Source organism: Punica granatum, chromosome 2 (genome assembly GCF_007655135.1).
Source record: "Punica granatum isolate Tunisia-2019 chromosome 2, ASM765513v2, whole genome shotgun sequence".
NCBI classification, from domain to species: Eukaryota; Viridiplantae; Streptophyta; class Magnoliopsida; order Myrtales; family Lythraceae; genus Punica; species Punica granatum.
Window position 1 is genome coordinate 36977659 of NC_045128.1, and position 19688 is coordinate 36997346.

Below are 19688 nucleotides of genomic sequence, written 5' to 3' on the forward strand. Positions count from 1 at the left end.
TCAAATATTTAGTATAATCGTGATTAGTACAAGCATATTTTGCTTTTACTTTTAATTTTGTAATTTGTAAAATCCTTCACAAATAGTGAAAGTATCAAAATACTAAACGCGTCACGATGACACTGAGTCATATTATAATTTTTCCTAGAATTAGCATCTTACTTCCTAATTTCTTACGATGTTATTTTTTTAATTTCGTATCAATATATCAAGTGCAAAATCGAAGGTAGCAGAAAACCTCGATGCACGAGTGAAAAAAAAAATTCTTGATATTTCAGCCGCAATAAAACGCCAAAGGAAATGAAAAAGAAAAAGATAATTTTGTTTGTCAAGAAATTAAAAAAGATCGTTAGGAGGGAGGGATTGTGGCGTCCACACCGCAGTCGCCACCATTGACGACCACTCAACTCATCCCCCCCATCTCCTCCTCACGATAAAGAGATAACCCAAGTCACCGTGTCCCGCCACGTGTCCACTTCGACCTCCATTATCTTCTTCTCCCTCCCCGTTGCTTATTAACACTCACCTTCACCATTCCCTCACCTTCTCCTCAGACCTCACACAGTTGCAGAGAGAGCTGCATTGTATACTCCATTAGTTATTGTAATGGCGACGCTGTCGGGCGCATTCGTGAGCACCTCGTTCTTGAGGAGGAACCCCTCCGTGGCCTCCCTCAAGTCGGGCCCGAGCTTCGGCCAGGCCCTGTTCGGCCTGAAGACACAGGCGGCACGCGGGGGGCGCGCGACTGCCATGGCGGCCCACAAGGTGACCCTGGTAACCCCGGAAGGGAAGGTGGAGCTGGACGTCCCCTCCGACACCTACATCCTGGACCACGCCGAGGAGAACGGGATCGACCTGCCGTACTCGTGCAGGGCCGGGTCGTGCTCCTCCTGCGCCGGGAAGGTGGTGTCCGGGAGCGTCGACCAGTCCGACGGCAGCTTCCTCGACGACGACCAGATTGAGGAAGGGTGGGTCCTCACATGCGTCGCATACCCACTGGGCGACGTCGTCATCGAGACCCACAAGGAAGAGGAGCTCACCGCTTAAGCTTCCATTCCATCGCCCGCCCGCCCGACAGAGTTTATTATGCTTTAAATTAATTAGTCAAGCTTATTGTTGTGTTTAATTAGTCTTACTTTTATTTTTATTATTATTATTATCTGCTAATTAAATCTCTCTCTCTCTCTCTCTCTTGGACGATTTTTTTTTTTTTAGGGGGGGATGTCTAAGAGATAAACTTTCCATAAAACCAGTGTTGCTATGGGACCGGTTAATGTGATGCTTCTTTGTTTAATCCTGGATCTCTTGCGTTCATTGTTATCACGGGAACAGAACTCGAGTTCAAGCCTCGGCTCGAGCTTGATTCGGGTTGCTTTTAGCCGTGCCCGTTGATCCTGATGTTCGGGAGACTCCGAGTGAGGCCGAAAACCCGAGCTCGAGTAAAGCCCGTGGTTGGTCTGGCTTTAGTCGAGGCCGAGCTGAAGTAGGATCCAGATCGTAAATATTAATTTGAATTCGACCAGCTACCGAGCCAGTGCCAAGAGAAGTATATTATGACTTTCGGATATCCATTAAGAATAATGGAGCTTAATCTAATCAATAATCCAACCAAATCGAGTGCGAATCGACTACAGCAGCTATCCGGTTGAGAAAAAACTTGATGTTTCTGGAACTATGCATTCGGTCGGAATTTTACGTGGTATCATGTCTTCCTAAAGAGATCCAATAGAGTGTCGGGCCTCCCATCGGCTCGGTTCCCCGCTTCCTCGTCTCCCTCACCATTCTCGTGATGAGGATAAGGCTGATTCGAGCTCATCTTCAGGGACTCCGTCAGGTACTCCTCCATCCTGAAAGAGAGCTCCTTGTCATGGTGGTTAGGTGTATCGAGGACGGTGCTATCCACCATATCGATCGAAGTGATCGTGTCCTGGTTCAGAGCTGAATTGATCGAGGAGCTTCGGGACAGCGTGCCCGATGCAACAGTTATCTCATCCCTTTCATAGATCGTCGAATCGAGGGAGCATGTGGATCTCACGGTGTGTGACCGCAGATGATGCCGTTTCGATTTCTCCTTCCCCCGTTTACACCAGCTGTGGAGCGATTCCCGCACGCTTTCCGCCACCAGGGCCTTCTTGCACCGAGATCCCATCTGTAAAATGTTCCCGTATCATGAAAGCAGAATTGTTACTGATGGAGTTCATCAAATTATGAACTTCAACAGCCATCGAAGTGGAAAAAGAATTCGCCGAACCACTTATAAAAGTTCTGTACGACGCCATTCGGAACATGAAAAGTGTCTTAATAGACCTCCCTGCGGATCATCAGAATAACGAGCCAGACTAACCTGCGTAACAATCACGTTTAGGGGCACCGTCGTGTTGCTGCACCAAAACTGAACCAACACCCTGCATTTCAAGCCAGCAAATAATAACCAAACAAATTCAGTCCAGAAAATCGGGAAAATTCTTGGAAACTTTTTCACGTCACGAACATCTGCAAATATAATTGTACATAAAAACAAGAAACATACCCGGAAGCCAGTCGAATGACTATTAACACATGGTTCTTCATGAAGCACGACCGATGCTTTAATCCCCACTGAGCAACAGAATTCACTCAAGCTTATTGAATCGTGTAGAGGAGGATTATCCTCTGTCATTACACAACAATGTCAAATTGAACTTGGAAGTGTCTATTTTGCTTGGTTAATTTTTATTTGGATAGACTTTCAAAGGTGTTCGCATGCAAAGTAATTTATGACTACTTCATATCCGATAAATGTCAAAAGTTCTTACCAAAGACCAGATGAACGTTGCCATCTCAAAAGCATTCTACAGAACAAGGCAGAAGACCACAGTCGAAAGTGAGATAAGGAATAATTTACACCAACATAATATGTCATTCGTGTGTATATGCGTGTAGAAACACAATGGCTCAGTATTATTACCTGAAATATAATGAATTGGATCAAGTGCAGCAGTATTTCGGGCTTTCCAAACCAAAACAGATCATCCCGTGGCTTTACCTGTGTTGCACTAGTTGGTCCTGCAGGCTCCATTATTTCGAGCGCTAACGAGGAAACGACGTGTTGAAGTTTTGTCCCAACCAGCATAACGAGCTTTCACACGTGAGAATGTCTCAATATTTATACGAACATTTAAAAAGGTACCAGTCCATCTTCATAAAAGTCATAATTACAATCATATTATACTTACAATAGCAGGGATGAAGGAGAGCCAGAAGTATATGTTCAAGCCTGCAAAATTTTGAAAACATAACGATTTCTATCAGGAGCCATGCATAAACATCTGTGTTGCATTCCGAGATTTGCTAGCATACCGTGAATGTTGATGAAGATGCAGATTATAGCATAAGCCCAAAGAGGCCAACTGCAAAAAATTGGTCTAGTAAGTACTACATTGATGAAAATTTCCTGTCGGTGTGCTCGAGGGTATATTTACCTGATTCCAAGGATGCCATGAAACTCATCTTCCATGCTGCGGACCATGTACTTGTGAAAATTATACGAAAGTGGCAAGTTGTGCTTCTGAAAACACGGAAGAAGGAAAAAGTGGTTAGAAATTAGCGGTATGACAGATACCGGAAGAAGCATAACATTATGCTCAACAAAGTGATGATTGAAGCGGGATACCTACTGTGATGAAACCTAAACGCAGAGCCAAGTAGTCTGACCTTTTAATAGATGTCCTGAACTGATGAAGGAAGCAAAGCTGCAAACAAATTTCACCCATGAATAAGAATTTAAATTGGGAGGATAACCTCTTTGCTCTCGATTGCTAAATTGTCACGCATATATACAAACGTTTTCTGCTGGTAGCGCTTGAGCAAAGACGAAATGTAGCCAAAAGAAGATCAAGCATTGGCAAAGTTCGGAATGTTCCAAAAGAAGGATAATAACTACCATCCATATGAGGACTCGGTTTCTGCTCCATGGATGAGATGTGTGTTGAAAGACGAAAGTAGTTTGCCTTCTCATCACCTTCGTTTTCTTAGCTATGGAACAATTTTCGAAATAAGAACAACAAATCCACTCCCGAGCATAAATCAAGTTTTCTCATTCATTGAGGTTCTGTTCAATACCTTGCACGTCCCCGTCAGTCGTTACGCTTGCTTGGTTTTCCCATTTCCTCCAACTGTATATCTATGGAGAAATGCAAAATAATATAAGATTCTTCGAAATAAATTATATTGTAGTAATTTCCATTAAGCCGAGGAGACATGGCAGCACCTTGCTCATCGCAAGACCAACAGCAAGACAACTGTAGAGTACATGGGTGATGCCGAGAACAAACAGAAACCGATGGAGCTGCTCAAGACCTTCATACGAAACAAAAGGTTCTCGGCCCTGCAATGTAACACAAGGCGCTTGTCAGCTGCGCTGATGCTCCATATTTTAGAGAATGCATGATTCATCATCAAGAGAAGCACTTAATAATATACCTCTCCGCATTGATGAGACCCTGGATAATTAAGTCCTTCTGGGGGAATATCACTCTCGTTCAGAGAAGAGAAGGAACTCTTGATCATGAAATGCTCGTGGGTCTCAAAATCATTCTCGGAGCAGATATAGAATCTGCTGTTGAACAGAGACGAGTTGACACAGATCTGAGAAATCCAGTTCGCCCATTGCGCCAACAATAAAGATATAAGCCCAAGCAGCATCAACTCTGTAAGAGCTCAAACGATGAAGACAATGCAAGATTATGATCCTAAAGTTTAATTAGGAAGTTTCAGAACTTCTAGTCCACTGAAATGAACAATGTTTATCGAGCCAGTTGCTGCTGACCTTCCTTGATTTTCTCCAATGAAACAAACAGGGCCTTCCTCCGAGTCCTTTTCAGCCACTGCAAGAGAAAACATGGAAAAGGAAGCAAGTAATGCTATTTCCGGATCGTGACTCCCATGTCCCCATCATGTCTTAGAATCATAAGTCCATCACAAAAGTGTATTCATACTATCTGCTAATTTCAGATACTGGACTTAAAATTCCTCTATAGCAATCCAAACAGACAATTCCTTACCACATCATTGCGCAGAACAACTGCCCAATACTTTCTACACCGACAAACGAAAAGTAAAAAACCAGCAAAGATCTCGTATCGACCATAAAGCCCGCAGAAACCTCTTTAGCCAACAAAAGCAAGTACTTACAATTCCATAACAAACAAAAAAGAGTGCCCATAACAACAGAGCAAGTACAGATGGAAGGCAAAAGAATGCTCATTATTCTGCTTACCCTTCCAAATCTGTAAATGGACCTCTCCACGAAAAGGCAAACGAAGACCAAAACAGTCACTATAGTAGCCACCAAGTAAGTGGGAGTCTCAGCAAGCGATCTCCCTCCCTCCATCAAACTGGCCATATTCCTCAAATAGTGCAGTATCACTGTCAGTTATGGCCCCTCCAAGGTATCACCTCATCTCAACTTCATCGGTTTCTCGGGGAAGTTCGCAACTTTCCGGAGAAAACAGAGACCCAGATGAAGAAGACGTGCAACAAAGTAAAGAGGAATGGGAGTGGAGCAGATCCGGGATACGAGGAAGCATGAGGCTGCAGCTCAGGGAACCATTTTTTAATTCTATGGAAGAAAGTTCGACCCCTCCCTCCATTGTTTAGTATAATATTGGAATTGCTGCCAAGCAAAATCAAAGTCATTCTCTCTCTCTCTCTCTCTCTGGTCACCATCTTCAACAAATGCGACCCACCCACATGGATGGAACCCAAACTCTTCTCTTTAAACTAATACATGGAGCTGAACTGTAAACACATGCTTCCCCCATATGCGACCTGCCCATATGGAGCTTCTCCCATATGCGCCATGTCACGGTCTCCATCTCCCTCGCTGCATTTTCTCGGAAACTCGAGCAATTCAATACAGAGCTTGCCCTCCTCACGTCTCATGTCCATTTGTATTCAAATCTATGCATCTTGTTTTTGCATTAGCTCGCAAGGCCATCCATGGCCGGTAAAAAGTGAAAAAAGGACAAGAAAACGAAAAGCTAGAAAGGGTTGTTAGACGATAGCATGAGTCTGCCGGCCCAAATTTTGAATCTCGTGAAATCTCGGGTTTGACGCCACTCCGTGCAGCTGTGATACGTGACTCGACGATCTGTTGATAACAGCTGGTCTACCAGCCTACCGCTGGTGATCTCTCAGGAACAGTTAATGATGAATCCCATGTTAATATGAATGGCCTCGATGGGCCAAGAAACAGTCTAAGCTAGCCGACCATAGAATTTACCAATGATTAGATTTCACAGAGTTCAAAGCGAGTTCCACGAGCTATGAGCTTCTGCTGTACAAACCCAAACCCCTTCATCGGGCAATTCTGTGCCATTATATTCTAACCACATCGCAATACTATCCATTTTGAGTTTGTAAAGACTAATTGTCACGGCTTTTTGAGCAAAAGATTTTGATCTGAATGAGCCTGAATCCCAAGAATGGATCCGATATTGCTGCAGAATGATCATGTAGACACAGAAAAGATTCAAAGGGCCAGAACAATTGCGATATGAGTAAACTACCAGCAAAATGGCTCATAAACCTGAAAATCCAACCGACCAAACCAACTGAAACTGTTGATATAATACATTTATGACGTACACGTTCCGATCCTAACCATCTAAATGGAATGAATCTAGGTAGTAGAGAACATAATGCAGAAGGATGAAAAGTATCACGAACGGAAAGAAAGACCATCTTTTTGCCTCCATCCTCCATCAAACAGAGGGACGTCAACTGGGCTAGTTTTCCCTTCTGCCGCTTGTTTACTCTGCATAAAACTGAGCAGTCACATTATGCAGCAATTGGGTTGAGACTCGAGCATCTCTGGGGACCTGCAGAAGGCAGGAAATGCTCTTCAGTTGCTGCAAGTTTGAAGCCTCTAGGAGCAAACCTCTAAGAGTAAAATCACGATACTGCACTACCCAGTTTTTCATCTTTCCCCTCTTTGAGAATTGAAAGTAAAGAAAAATTATCTGTTAGACTACAGATTATAGTTCACTTGATGTCTTGTAATTCAATTGCACCCTATAAAGTGCCACTCATTGCAGTACTTTTTCTGCTCCATACTTCAGCCTTTTAGAAGCTGAATAAGTCCTAGATGTCAAATTATCCTGTCGTAAAAGATGCTAAACTGAATGCGGCAATAACAAAACTGAACATCAAAGTTTCATTTTAACTGAAGAAGGAATAGAACAAGAAAACTTACAGCTGTCCAAGATTGGATATATCGAAATCAGGACCCAGCTCCCGAACAATATCGTTCGGTGGTTGACCACATTCTTGCATCTTCTGCATGAAGTCAACGATCTTGTTGAAGTTGTCAGGCTCGTTCTCGTAGACTTCATTAAGATCTTTTATGAGTTCATATTGGTGGGCATACCGCTTGTACTCCTCTTCGCTCAAGGTCAATTTATGATCTTCCAACCATTTAGGGTATTTTTCTCCAATTTCCTTCATTGGTTCGTAAAGAATCTCTTTTGACAGCAGCTGCTGCATCATTGTTTCCACCATCGATTCCATGTCCTAGAAAAACAGGGAAGAGGTTGAAAACCCGCTCAGAATTTTCTCTATATTTCTGAAGTATTGGGAACAAAAAATGAATGAAACCGATAACATCACATACAAAGGCAAACTCAAGTGAACAACTAATGCGGAAAACTGCGCTGACATCAAACAGAGAGTGCAGAACATCTGTGCGTAATCTCATAAAGTAACATGAAAATTTCTAAAAAGCATGAACAAGAACCATCTGATGCAAATATTATGCATAGGTAAGCGACATCTTGTACCAGCATCAGTGGCCCCACATTCTCCAAGACAAAGAAGGTTTTGACTTTGCGAGTATTCCCAGACAGTGCGTGAAACTGCTGCTTAAGATGGTTATGAGGTAAAAGAGATGCTATTTTTCCAGAATAATCCTTGGACAAAGTCCTTGCACTTCTAGAGATAAGATTAACCAATGTCCATAGAGTGCATGTCCATTTGAACTCTAATGAGGTCACCAATGAAGTCTTAAGAAACAACTATATGGATGAGCCTGTAAATCTCAAAGAGCAGGAACAGAAAAGATGAACAGATGGACAACAAAATGCCAGGTGTCCAGAAAATTTGTCAGAACCCGATCACCCATGTCATCATCAAAACCTGAGAAACAAACCAAAGTTCTTGCGCAATGTCTCTGAAAGGAGGGACTCGTCTATTCATACTTAAATTGATATGACCAACATTTCAGGAAAACAGAATCCACTTTTCTAGTCGACATAATCCCAGCAGAGTTTGAGCGATGAATCACAAACGAAGGATGGAAGCAACCATCTGTTATCTAACAAATTCATAATGACAACCTTAGCGTGAAACGGGAAAAATCAAGCACTAGAAAACAATACCAACCGGTATTCAGTACCAGTATCAATGATAACAATGTTCTGTCAAATTTCAGTACCCATTCAAATTAGAAAAGCAAGAAATTTTACCTGTGACCCAGCTAGCTCCTCGAACTGCTTCACCCAATCCTCCATCATAGCGTTGCTACCCAAATCATCACCACCAGTGACCGATTCCAATCCCTTGACAGCCTCCCTAGTCTGTTGTCTGAGCTTATCTAGAGTTTCGGCAGCATGGGCTATGTCCTTTGGAGCCTTTTGTTTCCCCTTCTGCTTTTTATTTCTTAGATCAGGCAATCCCATGCCCAGACCTTGGATGCCCGATGGTAATGATGCATCATCCTGGTTGGTCTCAGCACCATTCCCACCCCTGCATTCATATATCAGGTTAAAAAACCATTAATCATAGGTGAACCATCACCATCAAGCTAAAATTATTTTTACTAGGCAAGAGAGATATCTAGCAGAGTCTCAACTTTCTTAACTCGTCATCTATCTTCAGTTCATTCATGCCCCTGATGTTCAGCATAAAAATCTCAAATTTGCGAGTTGTTTATTGAACAACGAGACTACAGAGTTCATGCGAACGATTAATCTCAGCCACACGCCCATTAAGACTGAAATCTTAGGTTCCATCCGCGCACACACTTCCTCTATTCAGCACTCCAACCGCTCCTACAGCATCCTACTTTTCCATTATGACATCTCAAAAGCTAATCACACCACCATAATTCCGGAGCTTTAAGCTCAGATAGAGCACACAGCAATCATCAAGATTGTTCATTTCGCATCCATACACAGTACTTTCGCATTTGGTCCCTAAATTAAGGTCAGCGTCAATTTCAGGAGATTACTATACCTGGAAGAAGAGAGGTTGAGGCTCTGGAAATCATCCAAAGCACCTGAAGTGATTCAAACACGAGCAGACCCGTCTCAGAAAAAAGCAAGTTGCGAGCAAAGAACCCAACAAACTCATGATACTCACTGTCGAGAAGTGCGTCCAAATCATCTGCGTGGTGTTCCGCCATGGAAGAAGAAGAATTACTAATCTCCTTTACTGCCTATTATCCAATTACCCAATTTCGGATTGATACGTGACGACCTCTCCAGCCGGGAAGGGTTAAAGCGATTAGAGGAGAGAACTGCGAGAAGAGCCGCAATATCTTCCGAGGGGCACAGATATTATTGGAGCGGTGAAACCGACGACGACGGCGACGGCGACGACAACGATCATGTCTGGTACACGGGACCGTGGGGGGATTTGATCCAACGGCGGGGATCATTTCTGGCAGTGTAAGGATAGAATATCCGCTATCTAACGGTCCAGATCCTTCACCGCGTGAACATTTTTTATTGGTAAGAACTTTATTTTTGTTAAGTATTTGCGCCATTTCCCATCCATTTTACTGATTTAACGCGATAAATGGTATTATGCCACTTCAACTTAAATTTAAAACAATTAAAAGAAAAAAGTGAAAAAGGCATTAATCGGAGAAAGGGTGAGCTACTGTCCCCCAATTGGAGTCGTTGGTAACTCTAGAGGACACCGATGAACCTAATTAGGGGAGTGGTGGACGGACGGAATCGAGATAATCCTCAAATTGAGGGGTTCTCTCTATTTCGATTGGTGGAGCCTCGATCCCAGCCACTATCCTTGGGGATTCTCTCGATTTTGGCGAGTGGGGCTTCAATTCCGATCAACACTCCTTGATTGGGGTAGCCGATGTCTTCCGAGATCACCAATAACCCCAATCAGGGTTACGGTGACTACCATGGGCCCTCACCCTTTCTCCGATCAAAGCATTTCTCTCTTTTTTTTCCTTAAAATTTTATTATTATTTTTGCTAACATAGCGTGACACCACTTGTCACGTAATCACTATTTTTCGCTACATTAGCAAAACTGATGGAAAGTGATACAGATACTTAACTTGGCAAAAAAATCAAAAATTTTATTTTTCTATCAAAAATAATGTTCGTGCAAAAATTAAAAAATGGGTAAAGTTCATCCACCCTTTTTTTTTTCCCTTTTTCTCAAATACTAATGAGATCATTCAGGCGATAGGAAAACGGATGATCCTTCACTCCCTTTCATTTCATGGTACAAATTTTGTAAACACGCATGTCATGCTATCCTGAGCTCAAGTTGGAATGAACGACTTTTGATCGGAGCTCATAAACTTATCTTTGAGTTAATTCTGAGATGCGATTCGATAACACTAGATTATATACTAGACTTTATTAAGTTCACATGAGTCATTGTGTGCATCGATCATGTCAAACTTATTGTGCTGGATCGAAGTGTGGATTGGATGTCCCCATGGAACTGGTTTATGTACCTTAGGGTCGGGACTGGAGATCAAAGTTCATGTGGTATTCATATTCCACTAGAGTTGCGGTGTCCTCTCCTCCTTCAAGCAAATGGGGCAATGGATTAGAGGACTACTAATGGCAACTCGAGACTCTAAACCAAGATAATCTCAGCTTGGAGCTCGATCCACCCTCGGCAACTTCAATTATCGCCGAGAGGCATAACTGCAAGACATACAAGGAACCATGGAGGCATCTCCGACTGGATCCAGTTCACCGCACCGGCGAGACACAGTCTTCTCCATTTCACTTCGAAGTTGTTAGAATCACTTGAAATAGCATTACGTGAGTAATGCCATATGGAACCGCGCGCTCTTGTCTTTTCAGCCTTTGATTTTGTAGCTCTGGGACCTATGCTAGAAGAATCGGATGCTCCTTAAAAGGTAGTAGCTTTTAACAAAAGCTAACATGGACCAGCAAAGTTCACCAATGTATGCCAAGCTAATCAGAAGAACAATTCAGCCGGATTCGTATCGTCGGAATATTAATTAATATCCTGACCCTCTAGGTAGCTTTTTGCAATTCGTCGAGCTCGGGCCATAGTCGAGATTTTCGCTCGTTCACTATACTTCTTCAGATGGAGTATGTATAAGGGGGTTGAAGTGGCTTGCAGCTCGGAGCATGAATTCGCTAATCTGAGGTCATAAGCAGCCTTGGCCAGCGCGACCCGGCTGGGTCCATTGCCAATGATTATTTTTCCTACATGCCAGCAAATGCGATGGGACGGTCGAATCAAGCACGTGTATGGTCTTCTTCTTTTCTCTGTACGAGTTCATTTTTCCATACATATAATCAATACATGAAAATTTCATGATTGAAACAAATGATATAGATCTAACTTTTTTTTCCTTCTACGTATTTTCGGGTGGCCTCTTCACTCATCTGAATCATCAGGTCAACGCGGGCGCCTATTCGATACTGATCTGATGATTCAGAGGGATCAGGGTGGTCGGGATTTTCCCTACATTCAAGTTAGATGAACTGGCACTGCTGACTGAACTGAAGAGTCCGAATCCAAAGTCCAGCCCATTAATACAAAAAGAAGAGAATCTCAGAGATTCCCTCCCCCCCCCCCCCCCCCTCTCTCTCTCTCTCTGCCTTTGTCTCCTTCCATACAAAACCAGAAAAGGCGACCAATTCGACGACGGATCTCGCGGCTTCTCCAGCTCAGAGAGAGGGGAAGAGAAATGGACGGAGGGTCCTCGTCGTCGTCGGGGACGTGGAGTTCGCCGGACGATGATGAGCCCAAGCAGAGACCGGGAGACTCGGACCCCGGGAGGAAGAGTAAGAAGAAGACCGGGCTCGGGTGGATCGAGTGGCTCCGGGGATGGTGGTCCGTGATTCACGAGTGCCTGTTCCAGAGAATCCTGGCGAGCCACCTCCAGAACCCGCTCCCTCTGCCTCCCGTCAACGAGCTCACCTGCATTGTCACCGGATCCACCAGCGGCATCGGCCTCCAAATTGCCCGGTACTACTCTCTTCTCCTTGCCCTAGGCTCAGCCATTTCGCTTTGCACTCTCCTTCGTTTGCTTCTGCTGCCGATGTTAGTATTTCAAGCGTTGGCTTTGTTTCCATTTCTGCTCGAAGCACATGGTTTTACTGCTGATATTGTTGTCGGGTTAGATTTGTTACACCATTTATGGAATGCTCTGTGATTCTTTGGCGACGTTATGAAGCCATTAATGAAAGCACGATAGCTCCAGCATCAAAACCAGTAAGCTCATAGATTGCGAACAAGATTGACGGCAATGCTGTAGAATTACCACGCACTATGAAATCATTATAAATCATGAAACCGTAATAAAAATCTCAAAACTTTAGGCTACTGCATGATATCATTAGTATCTAGCTGTCATATTCTGATTTATATTGCACTAGTTTGACTGAATCTTTGTTACAGAGCAAAGTTGTTTAGATGAGGATGCAGTAAGCTTCTTCCTTTGAAAGAAAGTGTGTGATTGCAGTTATCTTCCACTTTGTCTTGATAATAATGTCGGTGAATTATTATTCAGACAGTTGGCAGAAGCAGGGGCTCATGTTGTCATGGCAGTGAGGAAGCCCAAGGCGGCTCAGGATCTGATCCAGAAGTGGCAGAATGAGTGGTCCGGCATGGGTCTCCCTCTCAATATTGAGGTAATTGAAAAGAGCTGATTGATCGGAATTTTACCACTGTTGGTTGCTCTGATACTTGTCCTGCTCATCTAAATTTTTTTGACAGACACAACTACCTGTGCTTATCCTTGTTTGTAACGGTACTTCCTTACCATGCGGAAGAAAGTCTCTTCTCTATGGAATAGTATTAAATTAGAGGCCATAATTCCACTTCACCGTGTTTTGGTTTATGATTTTCACGAAACTTATTACTTTCTTGGTAGCTATTGTGGCATGTGTTCTCTTTAGGTGGCTCGACTTCTTTTGCGAAACAAGCATAAGAAAGCATATGTTTTCGTGGGAATGCAGTTTTCTTAAGATTGAGTTCCCAGGCTTAGATGCCATGCGGTACTAATTCTGACCTTTGGCATCTGTAGGTGATGGAACTTGATCTTCTTTCCTTGGATTCTGTGGCTAGATTTGCTGAAGCATGGAATGCTCGAATGGGGCCTTTGCATGTCCTCATTAATAATGCAGGGATTTTTTCTATTGGAGGTTGGTCTTCTGAAGTGTCTATTGTGCTTGTTTTTATGCTTAAATCTCTAAACCTACAGTTTCTACAGAATTCAGTAATGATTTCAATATATGCTTTGATGTGTTATTACATTTTTAGTGAAAGGTCTTGTTTACTTCTAACCACTTTTTGTAAAGGAAACTATCTGTTTTAATATCATAACAGGAGTCTTAAATCACGGTGTATGGTTAGCCTACCATTCAGCTTCACATCTTCTTGGCAATTTCAAAACATGGGTAATAGTGCTTTAATAGTTTTCTGATGAGTGTGTCAATAAGAGAAGAGCCTTGCTTTTCACTTTTGAGTCCCTGTTCTTATTCTTCTTCTTACTTGGATTTCTTTTTGTTGTTTTCGTCTGGTGCTTATTTGGCCACCATCTGTTATACTCATTGGGGGAAGTCGTCCTATTCAGAGACCGGATATTGTCAATTGATTTATGATTCCTTCTTTGCTTGGTTCAGAACCACAAAAGTTTTCAAAAGATGGCTATGAAGAGCACATGCAAGTGAATCATCTTGCTCCAGCCCTTCTGGCGATATTGCTTTTGCCATCTCTAATCCGGGGCTCTCCCAGCAGAATTGTTAATGTAAATTCTGTGGTAAGTGCTATGCTATCGAGAAGTTCGATTCACGTCGTTTTTCGTTACTAAACTCGTGATTTCTTTTGGGCTCTTCTGAGGACCATTGGAATTGGCTCCATTGCCAAAGTTATGTCTATAGCACCTGCATGCACTTATCTGGTGATATTTTTTTTGGTTTTAAGGTGTTCTAAGATCCAGAGTCCTGTTAAGGATGCTTAAGTTTATGAACATCAATTCATTCATATAAATTCCTAAAGCTGTGAATGGGCGCTCAATTTTTATGGACAACTATCTTTGATTTTGCTGTGGTAGAGTTGTAATTGACTTAATAATTGATAGAATCTTGCTCATAATAATTGATTTTTTTTTACTTAGATGCATTACGTTGGCTTTGTTGATGATGAAGACATGAATGTTGTATCTGGGAGAAGAAAATATTCAAGTCTAGTGGGTTACACCAGTAGCAAGTTGGCACAGGTAAGTCAAACAGAATGATTGAACTGAAAATTTTCTACTCATAGAGACGAGTAAAACGTAATGATTCACCTTTTAATTGATCAGAATGTTTTGACTGGCATGCTATTGAAATTTGCCTACAAAAGGAAGGTCAAAAGAGGGAGTGTTCGGCTTTTGCAATTTGGAAGACTGCTATTTTCTCTTGTTTTGAACATCTCTTTGAATCTTCTGGTTCAGGAATTCGTCTTCAAGAAGCAGTCTATTAATTACACAAAATCATGGGATATTATTGATGTTCTCTTTCTTCTTTTAATATCAATGAAATAACAAAAAGGGTAAATTATTCTATCATTTTACTTATATCATGAGTTATAGTATACGCATTACAGTTAGAAAAGAAATTTATATTTCTAGAATAAAGTCGACCAATTCTTTATTCTAATAAATTACGACCAGCTTTTCATCATCTCTGAAATTGTTATATATTCTTGTTTTCCACTATTCAAATCCACATTTTAATTCAAAAAAGAATGAGTAAGACCAATTGAATCATGACTGGAATTATACCGTAGTTGTTTTAAATTTTGAGCAATGAACCTTCCAAAAGTGACAAAATGAAGAGCTTCTCTCCTTTCCTCCAGGTCATGTTCAGCAGTGTCCTGCATAAGAGGTTGCCTGCTGAGGCTGGCATTAGCGTGTTATGCGTATCTCCTGGAGTAGTGCACACTAATGTTGTAAGTCAATCAATTTGTCCCATTTTTCACGTGTATTCAGATCTAGATTTGGATTAATGGTCCAGTCCATGATTTCTGACTCTTGTTTATATAAACTAACCTACGTGCTTGATAGTTTAATTTCAAGACAATTATGTTCATGTTTTTGTGGACAATCTGATGCAGGCAAGGGATCTTCCCAGAATTGTTCAGGCTGCTTATCATTTAATACCCTACTTTATCTTCAGCCCTGAAGAAGGTTAGTTTTGTGAGGAGCAGTTTGTTTACTTATGAAAGTTGCAGGTTCCTTTTAGGATAGCCATCTTTTGGATATTTACAAAGAAAAAATTATCATTAAAAAAGAATCATCGCCTGGATAAAAATGTTAATGCATTGTAGCTTTATGCACCTTCTCTCAGTCAATTTTGTCAGGTCATCCCCGTAATGCCCCGTCAAAAAGCTGGATAGAGTTTAACTTGAATTTTGACAAAAGTGAGAACTGTATATCGGCAATTTTAAACGGTATATTTATCTGCTTCCAAAGGGAACATCTCCCATCTGGACACAACTGGAGATGGCTCTTAGGAGAAACTTGGACAAAAAGGTTAAAAATTATCGGATTATCACATTTGATACATAACTGAGGGATGTTCTGCTGAAAGAGAAGTCTTGGATGTGAGAGCTTCGTGCTAGTTTTTATTTACGTGCCTTGTCCATTTCATCATGCAGGTGCCAGAAGTTCACTCTTTGCGGCGACAGATCCTCTGGTCCCAGAATACTGTGAATTGCTAAAATCAGATGATTGGCCCGTCTGCGCTTTCATATCTCAAGAGTGCCGCCCAGCAAACCCTTCTGAAGAAGCACACAACCTCGAAACCTCTTACAGAGTATGGGAAACGACTCTGGAAATGGTCGGCCTTCCTTCTGATTGTGTAGAAAAGCTTATCGAAGGACAGGATGTTAACTGCCGATATGGAGGAGCTCATTAGTGGTCATCATCTCCTTTTACAATGGAAATGTATACATTTTAGTCTACTAGGTTCGGGTACTTTTCTATTTTCGTCCACTAACTTTTTTTTTTTTTTTTTTTCTTCTATTTGCATCCAGTACCTTTCGCTGCTTTTATATATTAGTTCTTCAGTTACTCTTTTTTTTTTTTTCTGTTAAACGCACGTATTTGTAATATTATAATGATTTATATAAGTGAAAGTTGAACTGGCTGGATCAAATTCTCAATCTCTTCTTCATCACTTAATTGCTTCTTCTCATTGTCTTCTCTGCATCTTTTATCACTCTTGATTTGTCATTGAGAGGACTTGGGGCCAGATATGGTCTGTTTGGATTCACAATTAAAATCATTTTGATTTTAACTTTAACTCAACACACTACACAACAAAAATACATATTTCCCAAGTCAAAAATTTTAACTTTAACTTTAACTCAACACACTACACAACAAAAACACACGTTTCCCAAGTCAAATTTATAATTCTAATTCATTTGTCATTTTTCACAATCAAAATCAGAGTTAAAGCCAATCAAAATCAAATTTATTTTAACTTTGAATCTAAACGCACCGTTACAAGGTTTCCTAAGACGAATTTGGGATCAACTCTGCACTGTAAATAAAGGATTCTAATATAGGTCTTAGGACAATGGCTTCCTGAATTAATGTTAACGGCAGCAGATTGCATGGAGATAGATGTGGTGGAGAAGAGGGGGTCCGAGGTGGGGGGGAGAGAGAGAGAGAGAGAGAGAGAGATGCCAATAGGTTGCCGGAATGTCATCGTCGATGGCGTACTGGTCCCCAGGTTCTACGGCTAAACCAATCTCTCCCCTTTTGTAAAGGATAATTATTGAATAAAGTTCCAATGTAGTTTCTTTTCTTTATGGATTAAGCAAGAAAAAGGGAAATCACCATAGATGACTTATTTGACCTTAAAAAAGATGAGATTTTTGGGTAATTTTCAGCTCCTGCCGTGCAGTTTTGTTCCAAGTTCTGCCAATATTTTTCCACTTTCTCAGTCCAGACATCTTGCAAAAAATAACATTTGCTTATTGCAAACTAGAAAGTATTGAACTGGTTTGAACCTTGATGATCGCAAAGCCTTTCAAATAGGGGTGTGCGCGGGACTGTTTGATATACGGTTTTTAGCTTGAACCATAACCGTCCCGAATTTTCGGGACAAGAATTTTGCGAACCATAACCGTAACTCTAACCAAATTAGAAGAATAAAACCGTCCTAAAAAATAATTGATTTTACGGTTTGGTTAACCGAATCGAACCGATATTGAAAAAAAAAACCTATTTTAAAAAAATCTAAAATTATGATTTTGTTAAATTTCATTCATCCACGTATCGCAAACACTGAAAAAAGTCAGTTAAACAACATTCATCCATATATCTAAAGAGAGAGTTTAAAAAGAGTCAATCTGAAACTAGAATTAGGAATATTATTCTCTTTACTTTATGTTTTGACCTTCTATTAAATTAAAATTTTCAAATTTCATATATAATATACATAATAATGTTATATATATATATATATATATTCGGGACGGAACAGTTAACAACAGTTTTCTAATTGTGAAAATCGTAATCGTCCCATAACCGATTTTCGTTTTGAAATCCCAAACCAAATATTTTTCGAAACCGATTAATTCAGTTTTCTTTTTCCTTCCGGTTCGGAATGGAACGGGTTTGTAAGACAGTTCGATTATTGGGATTTTTCCCCAGCTTAATTTTCTGGGGACAAAGTATAATTTCCGAGTTGGTTTGCTCTTATTAGAGACAATTTTTTTTTTTGCCCACTATTAGAGACAAAATTTGACATGTGGCCGTTTTCAATGTAGTGGACCCCACAAGGTTAATATAACTCACGGAAAATGTTACGGAACAGAAAAATAGTTAACCATAGCCGATCAAAACTACACTTTTCCCTCTTTTAAAATGCTGAACACAGTGATCGTATAAAGGATTAGTATGGGGGTGATATTAGTCTGCAGCTTCATTATGCTATTCAACCATGAAGTCATATAGCTAGAGGAACAAATGCTTGGCGGGTTTAGGGCTGAGGAGGTAATTGTCTGCATTAACGCATCGATGTCATCGCTTATACTCATATAACGCGAAGCAATCAAACTGAGTGTAAAAGGAGTCAGTTCTCAAAACAATACCCAAACCTTAGCCGGTGTGTCCCTGTAATCTGCAGTCTCGTCTTTGTATTATGACTTGTAGGATTGCTTTCATGGGCTTACACAACAACTGTACCTGTAAAGTTCATATGGTGAATGTTTCTATCTTATCGAATGTTTTACTTCTTCAGGTCGAAAAATGTCTGTTGCTTCTATTATGACTCTGTTGCGGTTCGATCAAATGATTCGAGAATTGGCTTGCACATTGTTCAAATGGTTGAACTGTGTTTTATGCTTGTTCTCCATTAACACCTTTCTTTCATATGGGCAATTAGTTGGAGGCATAAACCAAATCCGATGTGATGGACATAATCGAGCACAATAACAGGAGGATGTACAAGTTTATGTCTGCATGTTCCATATATGTGATCCGTCATTAGACTTCGAACGTCTTTGTAGTTTCCCTGAAATAACATAGAACAGTATGTGATGGACATCCTGGATTCAATATGACCTGTGTAGCTGCGATGACTGAGGTTGTGGTCCTGATTGTGCTCACGGCGAGGCTCTTTTTACTCTACGCCTTCTTCCTATTGGCAATGAGCCGTGTCCTGCACTACTACATTGACAAAATGGGAGATGATCAGAAGGCTCCAAACCCATTGCCAGTAGTATGATACATAAATATGTATCCACAGACATACCTATATAAAAAAGTGAATCCGTATAGAAAATTGTCAATAGTAAATATCATTGATGATGGAAAAAGTGAATCTCGAAACCTCTTGCAGAGTATGGGAAAAGACTCTGGAAATGGTCGGCCTTCCTTCTGATTGTGTAGAAAGGCTTATCGAAGGACAGGAAGTTAACTGCCGATACGGAGGAGCACATTGGTGGTCATCTTCTTTTAAAATGCGGATCACTGTGATCTGTTTCATACGAAGGATTAGTATTCGGGTGATATCAGTCTGCATCTGCATTATGTATTCAACCATGAAGTCATATATCGAGAGGAACACAACTGCTTTGCGTTTAGGTTTGAGGAGGTAATTGTCTGCATTAATGCATCAAAGTCACTGCTTGGACAGTACAACCATTGCTAGTGTATCTTGCCATCTGCAGTCTGGTCTTTGTAGTATTATCACTTGTTGGATCATTTTCACGGGCTTACTCAAACTCGTTTGGCGAATGCTTCTATCTTATCAGAAGTTTAACTCTTCGGGGCGTAAACCTGCTGCCGCTTCTATTATCACTCTGTGGTTCAATAGAATGATTCGTGAACGGGCTTGCACATTGTTTAAATGGTTGAACTATGCTCCATGCTTGCTCTCCGCTGACAACTGACACGGCTCTTGCATA

The 19688-nt window shown here is 41.2% G+C and overlaps 4 protein-coding genes across 4 annotated transcripts; 2 read left to right on the plus strand and 2 right to left on the minus strand.

Annotated features, from left to right (window-relative positions):
* Positions 1-506: 506 nt before the first annotated feature.
* Positions 507-1296, plus strand: LOC116194971 (ferredoxin-like). Its single transcript, XM_031523909.1, has one exon. It carries the CDS (start codon positions 607-609, stop codon positions 1045-1047), a length of 441 nt encoding a protein of 146 aa, XP_031379769.1. The 5' UTR covers positions 507-606; the 3' UTR covers positions 1048-1296.
* Positions 1201-5862, minus strand: LOC116194968 (MLO-like protein 4). The gene is made up of 15 exons (XM_031523905.1): positions 5258-5862; positions 4808-4865; positions 4462-4688; positions 4250-4366; positions 4102-4162; positions 3923-4014; positions 3657-3731; positions 3462-3547; positions 3340-3389; positions 3216-3256; positions 2948-3118; positions 2796-2831; positions 2531-2598; positions 2345-2405; positions 1201-2149 (listed from the first exon to the last, which is right to left on the minus strand). Exons 1-15 carry the CDS (start codon positions 5381-5383, stop codon positions 1703-1705), a joined length of 1716 nt encoding a protein of 571 aa, XP_031379765.1. The 5' UTR covers positions 5384-5862; the 3' UTR covers positions 1201-1702.
* Positions 5863-6508: 646 nt separating this feature from the next.
* LOC116194970 (peroxisome biogenesis protein 19-2-like) lies at positions 6509-9677 on the minus strand. Its single transcript, XM_031523907.1, has 5 exons — positions 9397-9677; positions 9271-9313; positions 8502-8781; positions 7235-7551; positions 6509-6860 (listed from the first exon to the last, which is right to left on the minus strand). Exons 1-5 carry the CDS (start codon positions 9437-9439, stop codon positions 6815-6817), a joined length of 729 nt encoding a protein of 242 aa, XP_031379767.1. The 5' UTR covers positions 9440-9677; the 3' UTR covers positions 6509-6814.
* Positions 9678-11843: 2166 nt separating this feature from the next.
* Positions 11844-16430, plus strand: LOC116194969 (dehydrogenase/reductase SDR family member FEY-like). The gene is made up of 8 exons (XM_031523906.1): positions 11844-12248; positions 12793-12913; positions 13309-13426; positions 13907-14043; positions 14401-14502; positions 15123-15215; positions 15381-15453; positions 15924-16430. Exons 1-8 carry the CDS (start codon positions 11968-11970, stop codon positions 16181-16183), a joined length of 1185 nt encoding a protein of 394 aa, XP_031379766.1. The 5' UTR covers positions 11844-11967; the 3' UTR covers positions 16184-16430.
* Positions 16431-19688: the final 3258 nt, after the last annotated feature.